We start from the raw sequence: 14248 nt of genomic DNA, 5'->3' as shown, positions 1-14248 counted from the left end.
AAACAATTGTGAATGGTTTTGTTAATCTTTTAGAATGTGTGAAAAGTTTTTGCATTTCACTTAAACTCATTGGACTATTCTTGAAAGAGTTTTAAAATAATTTTGAAATTACTTCATTGCGCATGTTGAAAGTTGCTCGTGGGAAACACTGTATAGCTCAGGGTTAACGTAATTTTAAAAGCTGCGACTCTGGTGGGACTCGAACCCACAACCTTTGAATTGCCTCATTCATAATCTAGAAGTCCAATGCGCTATCCATTGCGCCACAGAGCCTGGCAACACAGCTGCCTGGGACTCATAATAGCTTTTGGCGTCACGCTCTGTGGTCAGGAAAAACAGGCCCAATAGTTTCTGTACAAATGAAGCACGGTTAAAAATGTGGAGGTCACTTCTGTCCAAGATCGAACCCAGAGGGGAACACTGATCCCCCAGCAGAACTTTACCTCTGTCGAAATGGATTGCGATATGTGGCTGTCGTTTTTCGATAGTTATCCATTCCTAGAAAAGCACACATTTCATAAGGCTCCGCTGGGATTCGAACCCAGGATCTCCTGTTTACTAGACAGGCGCTTTAACCAACTAAGCCACGGCGCCGACCTGCGTATAAACTACCGGGGGAACCCCTTAAGAAAAGGCGGTAAAGAGCCTGAGAACAGCTTGCGGACTGAGTACGATCTCAGAGCTTGAACTGAACATGGACATTGCGAAAGAGAATGACAATAGAAGAAATCGCATCCCTCGATTGCTCTTTCCTTTAACCTTCATTGTAATCACTTGGGCTGCGTGCTGCCTCTATTTTATAAATTACTCTTTCCCAAAAAATATATAGGCCTATATATAATACATTTTAAGTTGCTCCATCTTAGTGTTTTCCAAACAGACTGTTCTCTTTCCATTCCTCTTCTCCTCAACTGTTCTACTCTTCTTTACACTTCAACCAATTCACACTGACACTGGCTGTCCAGCAACCACATGTTCAAAGAATAGAATTGAAAATATTTGTGAATTGAAATGGGCGTGCCAGAGAGTAAACCTCTTTCACCACTCAAGTAAATGCGAAACAACTCTCTTCTGTTGACAATCAATACAACGAGTGAGGAAGACCACACAACAGATGTTTTCTGCCAATAGCTACAAGCAGACAAACACTCATTACAAAAAGGGACATAAACCCAGCGAGGATGGATGGATGGATGGAATGGAGTCTGCGTGGCATTGGTACCCTGCCATCAATGTGCTTTCTCTTTCACATTGACATTAGTTAATGGATTGGTTCAGATCATACTTCTACCCAAAGTGGTGAAACATGGTGACTTCCACTTCACTGCAGGAAACTGGGTTGTGACATGGTGAGTGAGGACAGCTTCTCACTGCTTGGTTCATTCATGAAAGGTATGCCAGGACAATATCTACATAAACTTGTGGAGAAGATGCAACAATCTTAGCAGAGATTCACAAAAAGACAATACAAAAGATTTACAGAGCTTTGACACATCAAATGTGCAACAACACATCAGCAGCGGCACTTTTCACAAAAATGCCTTGTTATGAGCCCATTAGAGATTTAAAAGATAGCTAATAAGGTCTATCATTTATAGAATAAAAGTATAATAAAACAAAATAGAAATAGTCCTATAAGGTAACATAAACTGCTCTAACTCAAACGTTCAAACTTGTAGATTTTAAGTAAAGATTGAAAGTGTTATGATATCGTCAGGGTGATGCTAAGTTCCAGACTGGCCTACAAAAATGTCACCCCTGAAGCATTCAATTACCTGAATATAAACCTCCTTGTCAGCCTTGTTCATGCTTTGATGAAAACCGCTAACAAATTCTTCTCATTTCTTATGTGACTGTGATACATGCCTAAGCTAGTGTGTAGTGTGAAAGCTTACTATTAAACAAATGTTGTCTCAATATGGCGCCCTCTGGTATCTGAGGAGAAACAACATGCTTTACTGCACAGTTTTTTTTTTTTTTTTTCTGAGCACTTTTTTTGTGCTTTTTTTATTACAGATATAGACATACATATAAAACAAATACAAGTAAACACAGATAGGTATTTCCAGGGTAACAAACCAACCAACCAACCAACCAACCAAAAAGTAAATAAATAAACACCTTAAAATCACAAAGGAAGAATACACAAATATAGTTTTCATCGATAGAACTTTGACAGAACTTTGGATAGCTGTCATATACTTGTCTAAATCAACTTTGAACAATGAAAAGAGAGGTTAAGAACCAGCAAACTTTTGCTAATGAATGTGAAATGTAGCAGGAAACACAAATTTATTATTTAAACCTTCTCTCCTGTAGGCTATTCTCTTTTGATTGATTAAACAATCCTAAGAAAGCATATTTGAAACAAAATGAAAAGTCACTTACAAAATAGGCTGGATGCACAGCTCTACATTAGAAAAACGGCTAATTGCATAGTTATGAACATGTAGTGTTTTATTACAAACTTTTTTTTTTTTTTTTTTGAACTGATAAGGTCTGAGAGTAAAGGTGTAATAAAAAGTTAATATTGTTGTTAAGTGTTTGATTTTACAGTAAATAAACCTACTGTAGTATGGTGCTAAGATTAAGGGTTACACTCAAAACAAAGTACGACAAACATGCATTACCTCTGAAAAGTTTTGGGTCATCTAGATTTGTTTATGTTTTTGAAGTCTCTTATGCTCACCAAGGCTGCATTTGTTTATTTTTTTATAGGCCTACAACAAAAACTGTAACATTATAAAGTATTATTTGGCCTACAATTGAAAAGAAATGTTTTCTAAATCAAGCCTATTTTAAGCCATTACTCCACCATTCAGAAATCATTCTAATGTGCCGATTTGCTATCCAATAAACATTTCATATCATTATCACTGTGGAAAACAGATAATATTTCTGTGGAGACATTTTTGGTTCGGGTGACTTTTACAAACAGGGATCAAAAGAACAGCATTTAATTGAAATATAATTTTAATATAAATGTCTTTACCGTCACGTACACCCTTTATGAATAAAATTATTAATTAATTTCTTATATTTATGTAATAATAATAATAATAATACATTTACGCAGCCCATATTGAGCACAATTGTTATCATTTATAAACACAATATACTATATTCATGACATAAAAATCTATATTTTTCCTAATCTGCAGCGTTTGCGAACTTTAGGCCTACCAACAAACCCGGTTAACATCAGTAATACCACATTATAAAAGACAAGTACGGTAACAACCGTATTATATCTACTGTGAACGGTCAAAACTCTGGGGGCTGTAGGGGGCGTCTACTATCCCTCTTTCCTGGTTTTGGTGGGGAGAGACGTGGGAGACAAATCCATCTGTATGCAGTTCACAGCGCTTCCGTCGGTCGGAGTATCCTGCCGTTTTCTTCAGAAACTTGGAATTTGGAAACTGTACGCGATGGACGAATGCTAAAAGCGCCTCATGCCCCCTCCGTTTTGTTTCTTTTCCTTTATATTCTCCTTTCCTTAAAGGCGTTTCAAACGTCTTTGTCTCAGGAAACTAGCGCTTTACAGAAACAACGTCTTGAGGTAAGAAGCACACGTTTGTTTGTAGCAACAGAGTTACAGTGTTACGAAGCACGGGTTGAGATCGACCAGAAAGGATGGACTGTCGCTTGTTCTTAAAATGTAGTTTTATATCATACTAGTCATAAAACTACTTTACTTAATGCTTATATTGTTAATGTAACCATGTACGTGTACAAGACGCACACGCTGCACCAAAAGTAGATAAAAAGAGGCATCACAAAAAAAGGTTTAGCCACAAATTAGGGACTTTTCTTTGTTCTCAGATTTACTTTGGGATTAACAGATACAGATTAGTGAGTCATCCCCCATGCCACTCTAGTGACCAAGTAGGCAACTATTTAAACTTACCCGTTCCTACATGTTCATGACTGTTGCATCAACACATAGGCCTAAGTAACATGCTAAACTGAAAGATAGGCCAGTATTTTATTCCTGCAAGTCTCTAGCTAGAGCCTCATCCTGACCAGCCATTACTCATTCCTTCCTTAATCTTGTGTGCCATGTTACAAAATGCCAAGCTGTGATTCATAACTTTGTGTTTTTCTTGCAGAAGCATCATCATGAGCGTACTGCCCCCTGTACGGAAAGACCGCATAATTGGCCAGCTTCCTAAGGTACATGCTTTACACACAATGCACTGATGCTCAAGGTATTGTTTGTTCTGAAACCCATCCAAACCAAACCATCTGAAATCCATTTCCTCAACTGTGTTAATATTCACTCCTGTTGTAGTGCTTCAGCAAAGGTGCTGCTTTGAACACAGAGGATGAATTTCACAGCAAGGTGAAGACGGCCTGTCAGCAGCAGAGGACAGGAACTGTGGGGTGAGGTGTTAGCTTTTGATGAATCAGTGGTTTTTGGGAGATCTTTGGAACTGTTTGGATGGATCATCCAGCATTATTTTATACAGTGCCTTTTCTCGTTTTTGTCCAGTAGGTTTAAGATCTCCAAGGTCATTGTAGTGGGTGATCTGGCGGTGGGGAAAACCTGTTTGATTAATAGGTGAGCAAATCTGCAAAGTTAAACGGTTAAGAATTTAGCTTGCTTTTTTAGTTATTGTTTGGCTGAATATAGTCTTTTTTTTTTATTGAAACTTTTTATTTTTTTTATTTTTTTTAGATTTTGTAAAGATGTCTTTGACAAAAATTACAAGGCCACCATTGGTGTGGACTTTGAAATGGAGAGGTTTGAAGTTCTTGGGGTCCCTTTCAGTTTACAACTGTAAGTACATTTTATGAGAGTTTAACTATTTATAAACGAGTCATTTCTATATTTATTTTAAATAATTTTTTGTTTTAAATTGTCAGGTGGGACACTGCAGGACAGGAGAGATTTAAATGCATTGCCTCTACATACTACAGAGGAGCCCAGGGTATATGACTCACCAGAAAATAATATTAAATAATGCAAATAAATATATAGTTTTTAGTATATTGTATATGTTGTGTCTAACTAATAGTTTATTTCAATATACTATAATGTATAAAATCTGGTAATTGTAATAAAAGTATAATTATTGTGTAATTAGATCATTAAATTGAATTTTTAAATTATTATTTTTAAAAGTATTATTTTTTTCCCATTCCTGTTTTACAGCCGTAATCATTGTGTTTGATTTGACTGATGTGGCTTCACTGGAGCATACAAGGTAAATGTCATCACTGTAATTTTGCCCTCTGGGTTAACAAATACACAGCGTGCTTCACACTTTGAAATGAATCATCCCCTTTTAAAGGCAATGGCTGGAGGACGCAATGAAAGAGAATGATCCTACCAGTGTATTACTCTTCTTAATTGGCACAAAGAAAGATCTGAGTGTGAGTGACCATTTTTATTATTTTTAATTGACATTATACTTACAATCATGGCCATGCATAATCCAGTACAATCTCCTTCCATATACTGTACATATTTATACATGTCCTTCCAGTCTCCTGCACAGTATGCACTAATTGAGCAGGACGCCATTAAACTGGCAGATCAGATGAAAGCAGAGTACTGGGCTGTGTCCTCCTTGTCTGGTGAGTTCTTGACTAGAGATATTGCTATAGTGTATTATATGTTAATGGGATTTGTAGCAATTTTGTGTAATGTATTACAAAGTCACAAAGTATTTGGGAAACCCTAGATAGAAGTTGCTACTGTTTATGTCGTTTAATTACTCTTTTTGTCACTGTAGGGGAGAATGTGAGAGAGTTTTTCTTCAGAGTGGCATCTTTAACATTTGAGGCCAATGTACTGGCAGAACTGGAGAAAAGTGGATCCAGACGTATTGGGGAAGTTGTTCGTAAGTACATTAAAGATCACCAAAAAATGAAAGTTTGCTAAAAATGTACTCCAAGATGTAGATGAGTTTTGGGGACAGATTTGGAGAAATTTAGCATTACATCATTTGCTCACCAATGGATCCTCTGCAGTGAATGGGTGCCGTCATAATGAGTGTCCAAACAGCTGATAAAAACATCACAATAATCCACATAAAAACAACATGTCATCAATTAATGTCTTGTAAATGAAAAGCTGCGTGTCTGTAAGAAACAAATCCATCATTAAGGCGTTTTGAAACCAAAATTTCAATCCATAATCTACGTGTATATAACAATGCGTCCTCTGATGAAAAAGTTCATCCCCTGTCATCCTCTCACATTGTCAGTCCTCTGTCGTGTGTTTCCCGCCCTCTTGTGCCCTTATATGTTTTTTTCTGTCCTTGTTAAGTTTGATTATGATTTCGTCCAGCTGTGTGTGTTAATTATCTTGTGTATTTAGTTCCTGCCTGTTCAGTTCTTTTTGGTCTGGTCTACTCGTTACTCCCGGTGTTCCTGTGTGTCTGCCTTGCCCCGCCCTGTTTGGATTGATTAAAGACTGTTATTTTGAGTTCATCCTCGTCTCCTCGCTTCCCTCGTGTGTGTGCACTGTGACACACATCACCAGTTTTAGAATGTTTTTGCATGTAAATGGTGTTCTTGTTCTGTGCATATTTCTTAACTTTTTTGCTGGAGAAAGCCATATTACGGACTTATAGATAAGAGGATTTGTATTTTAGTCAGGAGCTAAAAATGTCTTAATGATGGATTTGTTTCTTAGAACACACAGCTTTTTACTTCACAAGACATTAATTAATAGACTAGAGCAGTAGTTCCCAACCTTTTTTCCTTGGGGCCCTCCCTACGTACATGTATGACACTCGTGATCGTGACTGGTCAGGATACATTCGCTTTAGCTCACACTGTGCTCTCTTTTCTTTTGAGCTGAGCTGATAAAAGGTCCGTGTGACGCGCGGTTTCAAACGAGAAGTGCTATTTCGTTTTGCTTTTGGCGTTTAATATGTATTCATCATGCACAACAGAATGTTAACTCTTATCAGTTATGAAGATTGGTAGTGGCACCAGTGCGACCTCTAACAAAGTTTAGTGACACTGGCAGAAAAAAAGGTCGCAAAATATCCGTTTAGTGAACCCGATCTCATGAAACTGCGTATAAATAGTACGCCAAATAAAAACGAAAACTCGTGGTATTGATACGCAAAAATGGACTTTGGCGTGTCTATGCTAAGAGATGGGTAGGATTAGGGTTGTGGTGTAGATGCGTATAATATGTACGTGAAAACTGCGTATCATGTGCACGCCAACAAATTTCGTATCATATGCACGTAAAAACTGCGTATTATATGCACGCCAAAAATGCGCGTAGCATAGACACGCCAAAGTCCATTTTTGCGTATCAATACCACGAGTTTTCAGTTGTTTTTTTTTGGCGTAATATTTATACGTATTTTCATCGCAGTCTGGAGCCCTGGTAGACTACTGTCAAATAAACTTTTATTTAATTGCCTTATCTTGGCATTGTTAAGCATTTGATTTAAAAACATTTTAATATTAAATTATTAGTGGAACATTTTATACATGTTTATTTGACCTCAGAGCAGGTCAGGTTGGACCCTGCAGGACAGGAAAGATTTAAAAGATTGCAGTGGATTAAAAGAATAAAATAAAATAAAAGAAGGTAATTATATTATTTCCCATGCCTGAGTAACCTGAATTCATTAATAGAGAAAAGTCATTTCAGAGTTAGAAGTCATTACATATAAAAGATCATGACGCAGTGATTTTCTGTAGAATAAGATGCACTGATAAACAGTATATATATGATCATATTGTCTTTGAATTGAAACTTTTTTTTTTTCTCCACACAGAAATCAACAGCAACTCAAATAACCTGTATGCAACTTCCAAGAAGAAACAGACCAACTGTTGTCAGTAAAAACTGGCCTTGTAAAAATGCAAACATTTGCACCAACATATAATGGTACCAAAGCAAAACATACACACAAATGTACATGCACGTACATAGTGAGAATCTACAATATAAGAACATTAGGATGGACAATATTCCAACTATGTGACTGGACAGAGAGCAGTGTGGTTTGTTATTCATAGGGTGTAACTGAATATCTGCTGGACGAAAGAAAACATTCCTTTGTTGGAAAACTTGAGGTTTGCAATTTTGTGGCAAAGCCGTATTCTGTTTTCCCAAGAGTTCTATGCGCAATTTATGCACAATCATTATCAGTGATTACAACAGTGTGTTAATTAAAAATACATTTTATTTCACATTTTGCTTAGTTTACATTCAGTAGTGATTTTAAAAGGTACACAGGAGGATCATGCATGAGTTGCACAAAAAGCAATAAACAGTGATAAATATATTTTTCTATATCAAAAATCCTGTTTTTTAAAAGGGTCATTTTCCTTGAAGTTATAGACAATATTTTTGATATAGGTTCAAATTCTTGCTGTAAAGTTTTTTTTTTTTTTTTAGTATTACGGCTTATATACTTTGTTTTCTGTGACTGACATTTTTATTCTAAATAAACTGTTTTTCCTTAAATAAGCCATTTATTTAATTATTTTAAAACTAAAATAAATAAAATGGGTATTTTTTCCCAAATGTGTTAATATCATAGTAATACTGTTATTTTGATTAAATACCGATTTACATGAAATTGATCATTATTGATTATTTTACCATTTTCAAGTTAGTAATAAGTTAGAAATCTGAGCTACAACCTGATAGTGACCTCTATTGGTATTTCAGTGTAACAACAACAGAGGTATTCATGACCAATATGACAAATGCTTAAAACATGACAAATATACTGCATCGCATTCATTAAAGCTTAGAAAGATCAGTCCTCACAAGATTCATACCTCTTCACACACAATAATACATGTCAACCTGCAAATGATTCAAGGGCCGATTCATCTTGGAATTTTAAATTTCACATGAATATTTTTTCCCTGAATTCTTAATATTTAACCACTAAAGTTCTTAAAAGACTCCAGGTATTGACTGTCTATCTGAGATTGCAGCTCATTTGGAATGCAGTGGGAATATTTATAGTTTTCCTTTAGCCACTTTCCTCCCTCACTGTTTTCAATGGCCACAGCAGCAATGCCTACAAAGAATAGAGAAAGAATAGCACTAATTTTACCATCTTAATCAAGTCTACTGATAAGTGAACAAGAGCTATTACACCCTCTCACAGAAAGAAGCTGTCCAAATCCCATGCGTTGTATCTTTCAGCAACTAATATAACAAGAATGCCAATAAACTCTCACCAGTCATACTCTAGTTACATTATTTTAATAGTGCCCTAAAGGGAGAATCAACATCAAAGAAAGATATAAAGGTTTCAGGTGGAGAGGGGCAGTGGACAAGTTCACGATCTCTCAAAACATTTCTTTGCTTTTATTATATTAGCTGTTTTATGCTTACCTACAACAGTAGCTCCTTGATTCTCCACCAGTTTGATAGCTGCTCTCATAGTTCCTCCAGTCTCAATCCACTGGTCTACTATAAGAACCCGCAGACCTGAAATACATCATAACATACCTATAATTTCCCATTTTTTTGTCTTACTAAGAAGTAGAAGTGTTATTAAAAACATTTGAATACACATGGTTCTGCAGTCATTATGCAATGCAATGGGATTTTGTAGTGAGATAGGACATCTGAGCTTGATTGAAAACTTATAAATCACTGCAAACTTTATAAGTAAAAATTCATTTGATTTAGGTGTCTTAACTTTCAACTTTAAATGCCCTTTTCCATTCCAATATAGCCTTCAACAACGTTTTATCAGCCATTATAGTGACAATATATGAGTTGACATGCGTCAGTACCTGGCTTTAACACGTCAACACGCACTTCCATCAGTTTCTCTCGTCCAGAGTAGTCGCTGTAGTCCCGAGTGCGAGTTTGAACACATAAGTGTCCTGCTTTTCGAATGGCCAAAAATCCTTTCCGTAAAGTTTTGGCCACAGCTGACCCTGAAATTGCAGGAGAAAGTAAAAAATAAAATCCACAATACATATAATCGATCTTTCATAGATTTGCATTTCATTAAGTCAGGCTTTAGAGATGGTCCCTAAGTTTATATCCAGTTATAGGCTATATTTAGCCTGTTTGCAGAGGTGTTATATATACACTGCAACATGTGAACTGAGCTAAAAATACTGTCTCATGAGTTCAGACTGACACCAGCTAAAAAAGAGATAGTTTTATACCAAGGATGAAGCCCATGGCATCTATTCCAGCCACCAGGTCAATGGTCTCATTCTGGAATGGTTTGAGAAGATCTTTTACGCAATCTGACAGTGCCTGGATCAGCCAAGAGTGACAGAAAACAGTGAGCAGAGACTAGAAACTAGAAAATCCATAACATGTCTTTATTTTTCAGACATCAAGATGCATTAAAGTTAGGTTATTTAATAAGGATGGACTACTGGGTAAAGTTTGACGTGCAACAAGATTGATTGTTTACCTGTGAATTGCAATAGAGTCTTGATGGATCAAGCCATGCAAACTTTGGACCCTTTGTGTTTGGTGCCATAAGAGACAAGTACCAGCCCTCTTCTCTCGTTTGGGGAACTGCTAAAACATCCATTCTGGAAAGACTTCTGAAAACTCACCCCGGTAACGGCGTGTATTTGGTGTCAGAGCAACTAGTGTAAAGTGGGCGTTTTCATATCTCCCCAGAGTAATCTCTTAACTCAGCGTTTCCCAACCCCAGTCCTCGCGCCCCCAGCTCTGCACATTTCATATATCTCCCATCACGTACAACGTTTGTTCTATTCGACCGTGTCCACCTGCGAAGTGGACATCACCGGATATTCCGCCGTGATTCTAGTTCGAAACAAGCATATAATATGTTCCATGCAAAGGGCAGTAAAGTGTGCGAGACGTGAATTTAAATAGTATTTATTTACAGAAGTATTGTCAAACTTCACACTTCTCTAGTTTCGTCTAGTTTTCATCGCAAATCTGGGAATGAATGTTCCGAAGTGAAGTAAACTTCAACGGATCCCCTGCTCAGGGAGTAGGGAGCAATGAACACTGTGTAGGGAGCATGTCAATTGGAACACAGTTCATTGCAGGTAGCTCACGTCTAAGGAGCTGATGATGTTAATTAAGAGACACGTGCAAATTTTGGGTACCGCAAACCATTAGCCACAAACCAGAGCTCTGGAGACTGTTTGCGTTTAGTCAGCTACTGTGTCCAGCCCAAAGAAGGGGGTTGAGCTGTCTAGTGTGTGGCAGCAACTATGTTAAGTAAGTAAGTAAGTAAATAAATAAAGAGAGAGGGAAAGAAAGAACGAAAGGACCCATAATGTTGAGTCAGGATATGTTTTAATAAATGCTCAGTAACGTCACGTTGCGCTACAGTGTGACTGACTCCTAGGACTAACCCGGGGCTAAATGCGCTCTTCTTATCATGATATCTATCCGCACTATGGCTTGTGCGGCGTGTGTCCCGAACCGTGTCACATGAAGAAGAAATAATATCCCTCCGCGATATCAGCCGAGACGCTGAAGTGACGCTGACAGCTGACAGCCAAGTAGAAATATTCATATCTCTCATGAGAGATTCAGAAAGAGTGAGGATTGCCCATAATTTCCATGTCTGCGGGTTGAAGCGACCCCAATTTTAGCCCCCGGAACGCGATTTTTACCGGGGGACCCCCTCGAAACGCGGGTAATTGGGCTGGTTTTGGGCTAGTTTTAAGTAGCAATTGGGCGGGTTTTGTTGTGAAAACCTGGCAACCCTTTCTGTCAAGCAGGTAACGTTATTATTGCTAATGTAGCAGACTCATCGAAAAATACATTGGCATCGCCTGTATTAAAGAGAAAATAATCACTTCATCCGATGTTTAAGTGGATAAAATAGCCTTGACAGCCTTACTTACTGGAGTTCCACAACTATTGACTTTGTTCTCTCTCACCGGACTTGTGTGAGTAAAAGAGGAATGCAGGCATTTGGACCAAAGCACTGTGAGACAAGGAAGGGAGAGACTCACAATATTTCTTCTAAACTTAAAACGCACTTTTGCCCCGTTTGTGTTGTTTTACTTTAGGCTACACAATTATTTAAAGTCTGAAACATTGTTATTTACTATACACAGCGTGGTTTTTAATCACTTTTTTTTTTAAGGGGGGACAACCCTCAGATAGATAGACAGATTTTTTTATTATTATTATTAATTGCTGAATGAACGGCAGTAGGCTAACTACAATGGAAAAATATAGGGAAACCGATAAAAAATAAATAAATAAAAATAAAATAAAAAGAAGGGGAAAAAAGCCTAAGCAGATGACTATTATCGTCTTTATGTGCAAGGTGCCAGGAGCCTGTTTCAATTGAATTGCGCCTCATTATGCATGACTCGCATATACAGTACATAAATACAATCCACAAAAGATCGAAATTATATGGACCATTTTATTATAGAATCTTTTGGTCTTTTTTTATTTGGTCGTTTTATTTTCTGCAGAGATTTCTCATAGTGACCTCTTGATTGAGCAGCTGACTAATTTATTTCATTGTTTAATAGCCTATAATACGGAAATAGGGTTCCTTTTTGCAATATCCGAAAATCATGTGCAATTTAGGATAATGGATTCCTCTGTACATCAGATAGCACATGCAACGTTTTATATTTTCACACCTCAGGCTGTTCAGATTTATGATCCAAATGTGCTATTGCAGATCATAAACAGCTTAAAGAAAAGTCAGTTTTGCCTAAATTACAGTGTGCTGTGATGAAGTAGGCACAGTTCAAGTAGCCTATGTGAATCACGCAGTGATTAATATCTTGGCAAAGGTTTTTAATGAGTATTAAATAAATACTACATCGGATTGATTTTCCAACAACGTCGCATGTTGCCTCTGGTGATTTTACATAATTTGTTTCCTCCCCCACCAATCCGATTTCTTTGCCAAAGCCCACTGTTGGACTCAACGGGGGCTCTTTGAAAGCCGACCATAAATATTTCGCTTTTGGACTTGCACATACCCAATAGGCCTACCTGATTTGTTTGGTTATTTTGTTAGTTCATTGTTTGTAGCCTACCCTTTTAAGCAATGTTGTGCCAACTGTTAAATAGCCTATGTTAATAATTAAAAATGAGTTAAAATAAATTTAATCTGGGATGGACAATTTTAATCATATGATATTTTTTCTTAGAAATACAGCACTGGAAAGCTACATATTTAATTGCCTGAAAGCAATAGACACGAACAATTGCAAATTTATTTACATATGGACAAGGACAAACGTGCGTTCTCTTCTCAAATTACTCTTTTTCACTTTACTGGCGTCTGTTAAAAGTCCCAAAGTTAAGATCCGTGTAACCAAAGGAAAGACACTGATGTTCAGTAACTGCATGGAGATCATCATTGGTCTGCATTGAAAAAGCCCACTGTTCCAAATTAGGTCACTACCCATTCCTTTTGTGAAATTAGAATGCCCAATCTCGTTGGGTCGGAAGAATCACCCCATCTCTTGTTACTATGGAGAGCGCCAAAGGAACCTCCTCCTTGCTGCGTCACCAAAGTAAATCTCGAGGTGTGGGGAGAGATGGGGTTACTTGCGGTCAAAACACACATATCCATTACACCCAACATTCATTATGTAGGATTGCAAATTCCGGTGCGCGTGCAGACAACAAACACGGCTTGAATAAAAGAATCCACATTTAAGAAAAATATGCTATAGTCCTATTGTACTTGTAGACATGATGTAAAGTTTGTATTGTTTTTACTCTGTGAGGTGACTTTGAGGGGGTCATTTATTTAGCTAGTATAACAAACTGAAGAATAATGACTAGCTAACGCTAAACAGCGAACTGTTGCGATCATTACGTCTTATTTAGGAATTGCTTGTAATCTGACTTTTGTGATTAATTTGACGTTGTTTGAAAACAAAGTACTATTTTACTTAGGCTAAGCTATATCTAAAAAGATTAGGCTACATATGCGATCTCTAATCTTTTGTTTGGAAGGTTTTTGTAGAATTCATAGGCCTTCCTAAATTTGCCTTAAATACTTGTAATTCTGTTTTATCTGCTTTTAACTGCAATGCCATGCCTTCTATTGTCCTAAAATGTAATAAAAATAACAATAATGCAAAATGTGGGTTGGCAAAGAATTGATTTAATAAAAGAAAGAAAGAAAGAAAACAAGAATACCCTTTTGTTTAGCTTTTGCCTTGCAACATTTCCCTCTCGCAAATCAGAGAAGCACGAATTTGCCTTTTGCAAATATATAGGGTCCGTTTTAAATGACAATCCACTGGAAATCATTGCACATTGTTCATTTGCCACAGGGACGCCAGGAGGAGGAAACAGATG

The 14248-nt window shown here is 37.1% G+C and overlaps 2 protein-coding genes and 2 non-coding genes across 5 annotated transcripts; 1 reads left to right on the top strand and 3 right to left on the bottom strand.

Moving 5' to 3' along the window:
• Positions 1-184: 184 nt before the first annotated feature.
• On the bottom strand, positions 185-273 carry trnar-ucu (transfer RNA arginine (anticodon UCU)). The gene is given in 2 exon segments: positions 185-220; positions 237-273. It is a non-coding gene; the product is annotated as a tRNA-Arg (tRNA).
• Positions 274-520: 247 nt separating this feature from the next.
• trnat-agu (transfer RNA threonine (anticodon AGU)) lies at positions 521-594 on the bottom strand. Its single transcript has one exon. It is a non-coding gene; the product is annotated as a tRNA-Thr (tRNA).
• Positions 595-3270: 2676 nt separating this feature from the next.
• rab34a (RAB34, member RAS oncogene family a) lies at positions 3271-7891 on the top strand. 2 transcript variants are annotated; one of them, XM_058799500.1, is made up of 11 exons: positions 3271-3559; positions 4110-4173; positions 4292-4383; positions 4493-4561; positions 4679-4780; positions 4867-4931; positions 5156-5207; positions 5295-5376; positions 5490-5580; positions 5739-5846; positions 7752-7891. In XM_058799500.1, exons 2-11 carry the CDS (start codon positions 4120-4122, stop codon positions 7817-7819), a joined length of 783 nt encoding a protein of 260 aa, XP_058655483.1. In that variant the 5' UTR covers positions 3271-3559; positions 4110-4119; the 3' UTR covers positions 7820-7891. The 2 variants fall into 2 exon arrangements, with proteins under 2 accessions (XP_058655483.1, XP_058655484.1); XM_058799501.1 differs by having other exon boundaries at positions 3276-3559; positions 4496-4561.
• A 979-nt stretch (positions 7892-8870) lies between these two features.
• Positions 8871-14225, bottom strand: zgc:174895 (uncharacterized protein LOC100126024 homolog). The gene is made up of 5 exons (XM_058799506.1): positions 10383-14225; positions 10126-10219; positions 9742-9888; positions 9335-9430; positions 8871-9014 (listed from the first exon to the last, which is right to left on the bottom strand). The coding sequence occupies exons 1-5, from the start codon at positions 10503-10505 to the stop codon at positions 8872-8874; spliced, it is 603 nt and encodes a 200-aa protein (XP_058655489.1). The 5' UTR covers positions 10506-14225; the 3' UTR covers position 8871.
• Positions 14226-14248: the final 23 nt, after the last annotated feature.

Source organism: Onychostoma macrolepis, chromosome 15 (genome assembly GCF_012432095.1).
Source record: "Onychostoma macrolepis isolate SWU-2019 chromosome 15, ASM1243209v1, whole genome shotgun sequence".
NCBI lineage: Eukaryota > Metazoa > Chordata > Actinopteri > Cypriniformes > Cyprinidae > Onychostoma > Onychostoma macrolepis.
This window is presented reverse-complemented; position numbering and strand designations above follow the sequence as displayed.

Coding starts and splice junctions, on each gene's coding strand:
- rab34a (XM_058799500.1), top strand. CDS start 4,120: ATGAGCGTACTGCCCCCTGTACGGAAAGACCGCATAATTGGCCAGCTT. Junction 5,208..5,294: donor GCTTCACTGGAGCATACAAG/GTAAATGTCATC, acceptor CCCCTTTTAAAG/GCAATGGCTGGAGGACGCAA. Junction 5,581..5,738: donor GGCTGTGTCCTCCTTGTCTG/GTGAGTTCTTGA, acceptor TTGTCACTGTAG/GGGAGAATGTGAGAGAGTTT.
- zgc:174895 (XM_058799506.1), bottom strand. CDS start 10,505: ATGGATGTTTTAGCAGTTCCCCAAACGAGAGAAGAGGGCTGGTACTTG. Junction 9,889..10,125: donor TGCCATGGGCTTCATCCTTG/GTATAAAACTAT, acceptor CTGCAATTTCAG/GGTCAGCTGTGGCCAAAACT. Junction 9,431..9,741: donor TGTTGACGTGTTAAAGCCAG/GTACTGACGCAT, acceptor GATGTATTTCAG/GTCTGCGGGTTCTTATAGTA.